Source organism: Oncorhynchus mykiss, chromosome 6 (genome assembly GCF_013265735.2).
Source record: "Oncorhynchus mykiss isolate Arlee chromosome 6, USDA_OmykA_1.1, whole genome shotgun sequence".
Lineage (NCBI taxonomy): Eukaryota > Metazoa > Chordata > Actinopteri > Salmoniformes > Salmonidae > Oncorhynchus > Oncorhynchus mykiss.
Window position 1 is genome coordinate 86,287,068 of NC_048570.1, and position 7,738 is coordinate 86,294,805.

Below are 7,738 nucleotides of genomic sequence, written 5' to 3' on the forward strand. Positions count from 1 at the left end.
GGCTGGGGCGGCCATCCCTCACTGTAATGAAGCCTATTGATGTTTGTAGGGCTTTGATTTCCCCCTGGTGAAATACGATACACAATGCTGCTAACTGCTAACTGAGTAAAAACAGCACCCACAGCTACCACCTCTCTCTCTGTTCGCTAAGCTAGCACCCTGCTCTAACAAGAACGGTAAAAACCAGATGACTAAAGTCTTGGTTGTTGGCTGTGTTTTGGACAGCCATGTCCAAGATCAATGTGTAATACATAGCTGTGATCCTGCTGCACTACAGACTCTTAGTAGAATAGTTTGGTCTGTGCAGCAAGGAATTCACATGAACCCACTGAGATCCTATGTGCGATGATGTTTGGTCAGTTCCTCACTTTTCAGCTGCCATTACTGCTAGATGGACGATCGAATCATCAACCAGCCTCTGCTCCAATCTCTCCCCTCCTCTCTTCCTCTCTTCTCAGCCATCACCTCTCCCATCTCTTACCTCCCCTCTGTTCCCTTCCTTTCTTCATCTGTTTGTACCCCCTGTGTCCCTCCATGCCTCGCTCATTGTCAAACGAGGCCGGGGTCCTTTGTCTGTGTATGGGTAGGCTGAGACAGTGCCTGTCACCATTAGATTCCCTCTGCCTGAGGAGGGCCATCTCACGTCAGTCACACCGCTTCAGTCTGGGAGGGGGTTGGGGAGATCATACAGTCAGTTGCTGCCTAGTGTTTGGAAATTGTGTAAATCATTTTCTGTGTGTGTGTGTGTGTGTGTGTGTGTGTGTGTGTGTGTGTGTTTTAAATGTGTTACACATTGTCTTCTTGTTTTGGTTTAGAGGGTCATATGTTGTTGTGTCTGTGTCCCTGTAGGAGCCCGTGGTTTAACGGCTGGGGGTTCAACCTGCCTAGGGGCCAGTCTCTGCTGGATAAATGGAACCAAGTCCCAGAGGGCATTGACATCCTCATGACCCACTGCCCTCCCCTCGGTGAGTCCAATTAACCAATCACATTCACAACCCGTCATCACCATGCCTAATGGGGCTGCCCTCATTATTTAAATCCATCCGAATATATTACGGAGCAGGTTAGGTTGCGTTCGTGTGCGTGTATGCGTGTGTGTGTGTACACTGCATCAGCTTTGCATAATCATCTTAGCCCTCCTCCCCTGCAGAATTCTAATGTTTCCAACCAGTCTGGTTCTATATTTGACAGTGGAACTTTGTTTACTCCCTCAGTAGAACATGAAATTGTTTTCCTTAGTTGTTGAGCTTCAGTTGTTTTCCTTAGTTGTTGAGCTTCAGTTGTTTTCCTTAGTTGTTGAACTTCAGTTGTTTTCCTTAGCTGTTTAGCTTCAGTTGTTGTCCTTAGTTGTTGAGCTTCAGTTGTTTTCCTTAGTTGTTGAGCTTCAGTTGTTTTCCTTAGTTGTTTAGCTTCAGTTGTTTTCCTTAGCTGTTTAGCTTCAGTTGTTTTCCTTAGTTGTTGAGCTTCAGTTGTTTTCCTTAGCTGTTTAGCTTCAGTTGTTTTCCTTAGTTGTTGAGCTTCAGTTGTTTTCCTTAGTTGTTGAGCTTCAGTTGTTTTCCTTAGTTGTTGAACTTCAGTTGTTTTCCTTAGTTGTTGAGCTTCAGTTGTTTTCCTTAGTTGTTGAACTTCAGTTGTTTTCCTTAGTTGTTGAGCTTCAGTTGTTTTCCTTAGTTGTTGAGCTTCAGTTGTTTTCCTTAGTTGTTGAACTTCAGTTGTTTTCCTTAGTTGTTGAACTTCAGTTGTTTTCCTTAGTTGTTGAACTTCAGTTGTTTTCCTTAGTTGTTGAACTTCAGTTGTTTTCCTTAGTTGTTGAGCTTCAGTTGTTTTCCTTAGTTGTTGAGCTTCAGTTGTTTTCCTTAGTTGTTGAGCTTCAGTTGTTTTCCTTAGTTGTTGAACTTCAGTTGTTTTCCTTAGTTGTTGAGCTTCAGTTGTTTTCCTTAGTTGTTGAGCTTCAGTTGTTGAGCTTCAGTTGTTGAGCTTCAGTTGTTGAGCTTCAGTTGTTGAGCTTCAGTTGTTGAGATTCAGTTGTTGAGCTACAGTTGTTGAGCTACAGTTATTGAGCTACAGTTGTTCTTGTCCCTCTTTCTATTCTGTGTCTGGCATTATTGACAGATTTCCTTCCTCTCCTGCTACTACTACTGCTACGGGTGCTGTTTGATTGCATGGAAACTCGATTTCCCACCAGTGTGACAGACACTGGAAACGATTGGCTGGGGTTGGAGTATGGAGAAAGGGAGAGAGGGGGAGGGGCTGGGGCCGGAGTATGGAGAAAGGGAGAGAGGGGGAGGGGCTGGGGATAAGACTTTACCTACGGAAAATAGAAAAGGTGCATAGCTTTACCTAGTAACTATTGTGCTAGGTTATTGTTGCTGTCTTATCTAGGTTTGTTGTCTTTCTTGCATGTTCCTCAGGGTTCAGAGACTGGGTTCCTAAGGAGCTGCAGAGGGTGGGCTGTGTGGAGCTGCTCAACACGGTCCAGAGGAGGGTCCGGCCCAAACTACACGCCTTCGGAGGAATACATGAAGGTCAGTCAGGATGCCTCCCATAGACACACACCCCCCACCACAACCCAGGGTAGAAGAAGCACTTGGAGTAGGGATGGAAAGAGAGATGGGTTGTTATGGGTTTCTGTTCAGTACCTTCTCCTGCTTAGACAGGGATGGGGGAGGTGGTGTTGGAGACATTATGGGGTAGACAGGGTGGGGTGGTGGTGTTGGAGACATTATGGGGGTAGACAGGGTGGGGTGGTGGTGTTGGAGACATTATGGGGGTAGACAGGGTGGGGTGGTGGTGTTGGAGACATTATGGGGGTAGACAGGGTGGGGTGGTGGTGTTGGAGACATTATGGGGGTAGACAGGGTTGGGGTGGTGGTGTTGGAGACATTATGGGGTAGACAGGGTGGGGTGGTGGTGTTGGAGACATTATGGGGGTAGACAGGGTTGGGGTGGTGGTGTTGGAGACATTATGGGGGTAGACAGGGTGGGGTGGTGGTGTTGGAGACATTATGGGGGTAGACAGGGTGGGGTGGTGGTGTTGGAGACATTATGGGGGTAGACAGGGTGGGGTGGTGGTGTTGGAGACATTATGGGGGTAGACAGGGTGGGGTGGTGGTGTTGGAGACATTATGGGGGTAGACAGGGTGGGGTGGTGGTGTTGGAGACATTATGGGGGTAGACAGGGTGGGGTGGTGGTGTTGGAGACATTATGGGGGTAGACAGGGTTGGGGTGGTGGTGTTGGAGACATTATGGGGGTAGACAGGGTGGGGTGGTGGTGTTGGAGACATTATGGGGTAGACAGGGTGGGGTGGTGGTGTTGGAGGCATTATGGGGTAGACAGGGTGGGGTGGTGGTGTTGGAGACATTATGGGGTAGACAGGGTGGGGTGGTGGTGTTGGAGACATTATGGGGGTAGGCAGAGACGATGGAGACCTCCCTCCCTCAGTCCCTACCTCCCTCCCTCAGTCCCTCCCTACCTCCATCCCTCAGTCCCTCCCTCCCTCAGTCCCTCAGTCCCTACCTCCCTCCCTCAGTCCATACCTCCCTCCCTCAGTCCCTCCATACCTCCCTCCCTCCCTCAGTCCCTCCCTCCCTAACTCCCTTCCTCAGCTCCTCCTTCCCTACCTCCCCCCTTCAGTCCCTCCCTCCCTACCTCCCTCCTTCAGTCCCTCCCTCCCTACCTCCCTCCTTCAGTCCCTTCCTCCCTCCCTACCTCCATCCCTCAGTCCCTCCCTACCTCTCTCCCTCAGTCCCTCCCTACCTCCATCCCTTAGTCCCTCCCTCCCTACCTCCCTCCCTCATTCCATCCTTTATGTTTTTAATTAAAGGTGTAGAAATGAATAGACTCAGTTCAGAGGAGAGACAATTAAAGAAGTCTCTCAGAAAGAAACGCACCCTGTGGGGTTTTGATGAATCGATTTGACAATACGGTTTCTCACTTCATGGCCAATGTTGATGATGCATTGGACTTCCCCGTGGCGTGTGCTGATGATGCGTTCTTCCCCCACAGGGTATGGCATCATGACTGACGGCTGCACCACGTTCATCAACTCGTCCACGTGCACGATCAGCTTCCAGCCCACCAACCCCCCAATCGTGTTCGACCTGCCCAACCCCTCCAGCTCCTGAGAATGACCTGTGAAAGAGGGGGGGAGTGGTTGGCCAGAATAACCTTTTTTTTTCTAACAAATAATGTCAAAATAATTATATTAAGTGTTTCTCTCAAATATTGTTATTTTGTAAGCTGTAAAGTGAAAGAGTGTGGGGGGTGTAGGGTTAGATGGGGGGTGGGGTGTAGGGTTATAGGGTGCTGAGTGGTTATAGGGTGCTGAGTGGTTATAGGGTGCTGAGTGGTTATACAATCTTGCTATGGAAGAAAAAGCAGTCGGATCTGTAAGATAAATGATGCTTTGTGAATTTGTACAATTTCCTTCGTTTTTGGGGTTTGTGTTTGCTGGAAACGTCGGTATTGGATGCCATTGTTGATTTTGTACGTTCTTGTTTTTTGTGTTTGGTTTCATTTTGTTTCCTGGACAACTCTGCTTTCTGATTGGCTGACAGGGACGATGCCTTAAACTAGCTTTAATGTTGTCAGCTAGAGCCCCACTCTCTGCAAGCTCAGAGAAAGACCTTATTTATTATTAACTTGTGTCTATCAACCCAGTCAAACTACACCACACAGAGCAGGGAAAGAAATCTATCAAATTATACGCTTGAGATAATCTAACATCTACCGTCTGCAATTCTGATACATCTGGAGGAGAGCTAGTATATATATATATATATATATATATATATATATATATATATATATATATACACAGTGAGGAGAACAAGTATTTGATACACTGCTGATTTTGCAGGTTTCCCCACTTACAAAGCATGTAGAGGTCTGTAATTTTTTTTATCATAAGTACACTTCAACGGTGAGAGACGGAATTTAAAACAAAAATCCAGAAAATCACGTTGTATGATTTTTAAGTAATTAGTTTGCATTTTAAGTACATAAGTATTTGATCACCTACCAACCAGTAAGAATTCCGGCTCTCACAGACCTGTTAGTTTTTCTTTAAGAATCCCTCCTGTTCTCCACTCATTACCTGTGTTAACTGCACCTGTTTGAACTTGTTACCTGTATAAAAGACACCTGTTCACACACTCAATCAAACAGACTCCAACCGCTCCACAATGGCCAAGACCAGAGAGCTGTGTAAGGACATCAGGGATAAAATTGTAGACCTGCACAAGGCTGGGATGGGCTACAGGAAAATAGGCAAGCAGCTTGGTGAGAAGGCAACAACTGTTGGCGCAATTATTAGAAAATGGAAGAAGTTCAAGATGACGGTCAATCACCCTCGGTCTGGGGCTCCATGCAAGATCTCACCTCGTGAGGCATCAATGATCATGAGGAAGGTGAGGGATCAGCCCAGAACTACACAGCAGGACCTGGTCAATGACCTGAAGAGAGCTGGGACCACAGTCTCAAAGAAAACCATTGCGAGATCTTGGCCAACAACCTCCTTCCCTCAGTAAGAGAATTGAAGATGTGTCGTGGCTGGGTCTTCCAGCATAACAACGACCCGAAACACACAGCCAGGGCAACTAATGAGTGGCTCCGTAAGAAGCATCTCAAGGTCCTGGAGTGGCCTAGCCAGTCTCCAGACCTGAACCCAATAGAAATATTTGGAGGGAGCTGAAAGTCCGTATTGCCCAGTGACAGCCCCGAAACCTAAAGGATCTGGAGAAGGTCTGCATGGAGGAGTGGGCCAAAATCCCTGCTGCAATGTGTACAAACCTGGTCAAGAACTACAGGAAACGGATGATATCTGTAATTGCAAACAAAGGTTTCTGTACTAAATATTAAGTTCTGCTTTTCTGATGTATCAAATACTTATGTAATGCAATAAAATGCGAATTAATACAATGTGATTTTCTGGATTTTTGTTTTAGATTCCTTCTCTCGCAGTTGAAGTGTACCTATGATAAAAATTACAGACCTCTACATGCTTTGTAAGTAGGAAAACCTGCTAAATCGGCAGTGTATCAAATACTTGTTCTCCCCACTGTGTATACTGTATTCATGTTGTAAAAGATCTGTACTAAAAGTTGTTGGTTGAAAACATCCTGGTGGGATTTTCTTTCTTGTGTCTTCGCCTGTATTTGATTTAGCTTGTTTCTTTGCCACTCCCATCAAATGTTCTTGAAACGTTTCTTTAATGTTCATGTCTTACTCCCACTGTTAGGGTCGAGCAGGGGGCTCCAACTCCTCCGGTCTCTGAGTGCTTCTGGGGGTGGAAGCTTGTGTTCCAGTCCAGCAGGAACACACATCTAAGTATATCATGTAGTTGTTTATTTGATGGAGGTTTGTTAGTGCTGGGCTGGAACAAAAGCCTGCCCAGGACCTCAGTTGGACGCCCCTAAGGTAGAAGTTCATGGATGAGAGAGAAAATGTTTTGAGTTTAAGACTCAATTCACTATCCGACAGGCGGTGGTTGGTTTTCTTTTACGACACACCTGCCTAAAAAAGGTTTAGTTGTCCTCTCGATTGTAAATCTGATAGTATTTCTGTTTTTATAGCTTTCTTTCTTATTTTGCACTGTGTGTAAATGCAATCTTGCTAGCACAAAAAAATGTTGCCAAAAGCGGTCTCAACTTTGCAACTGTAAATGCTCCTTTACACCCTGTTTCTCTAGCAATTCTCTCTTCTGTTTCTCTGGCTGTTAGTTTCCTCCTTGTTGGTCTGCTCTCTTTCTTTCAGTTCCTTGTGATATATTTAGCTGCTTTTATATGCAAATAAAATTGCAAGATTTTTACTTAAGAAGCATTGTCTTGTTGTTGATCAATCATACAGTACCCCATCACGACTGTCATTATCCCTAATTTGAAATCATAAAAAACGTACACTGTATAATCACGCTAGTATGAATAGCTTTAAATTGGTTTGAGGTAATTACTGGACGTCTGCTCTACTGAATATTCTCCTGCCTTTTGAAGTGATTCGTGGTTTTAAATGAAGCTCAGTGTTTATCTGTCATTGTAGTATCATTTTGTATCTGGAAGTTAATTATGAATATGGTTATTTTCTCAATGGAGACACTGGAATCAGATGTTTGAAATGATAGAGGTTTACTTGGGTGAATCTATGCCCCTCCCAGGGTACTTTTAGATAGGACTAACATTGGCTATATAAATATCCATCCCCTTTGGATGTACAGAGAAATGTTGATTGTCAATATAAAAACACTATCAATGAAACCCAGAATTGTCACAGGAAATACCATCATTCTCACAACCCCCAGTTTAGTTGCCAATAGAATCTGCAGTATATTATATGACACTTGTGCTTACTGTCAGACGTCCTGTGACAGTCCTGTGGGGGTGTTGTCTTTATGTTTACCATGCCTGCTCTTAAGGACATCCACCATGGTTCAGCCAAGCCGCTCAGGGCTTTGTGTGGGCGAGTCATGCCCTAATCCTATTTCTCACATGAAACCAAGCAGTCCGTCTTTATAGTGTTATGCGCCGTTACATAAAGTCATGCAGGGTTTCATAGGGCTAATGGTTGTGGTTTATTTGGGTGTAGAGTTATGTATATCTGCTAGAGCTTGATCTTCTAATCCTGTTTGGATCAGTTGGTGTGTTGAGGAGTGCCAGGTTATACATCAATACCCTGATCAGGTGACGGGATGGGGAGTTATACATCAATACCCTGATCAGGTGAAGGGATGGGGAGTTATACAT

At 45.2% G+C, this 7,738-nt stretch overlaps 1 protein-coding gene across 1 annotated transcript in view; it reads left to right on the forward strand.

Moving 5' to 3' along the window:
• Nucleotides 1-4,818, forward strand: part of LOC118964953 (metallophosphoesterase MPPED2) — a 120,234-nt gene extending 115,416 nt beyond the window's left edge. Inside the window, exons 5-7 of the mRNA XM_036981323.1 lie at nt 850-965; nt 2,412-2,525; nt 4,008-4,818. Of these exons, the coding sequence (XP_036837218.1) occupies nt 850-965; nt 2,412-2,525; nt 4,008-4,126 (349 nt within the window). The 3' untranslated portion in view covers nt 4,127-4,818. The remainder of the gene's footprint in view (nt 1-849; nt 966-2,411; nt 2,526-4,007) is intronic.
• Nucleotides 4,819-7,738: the final 2,920 nt, after the last annotated feature.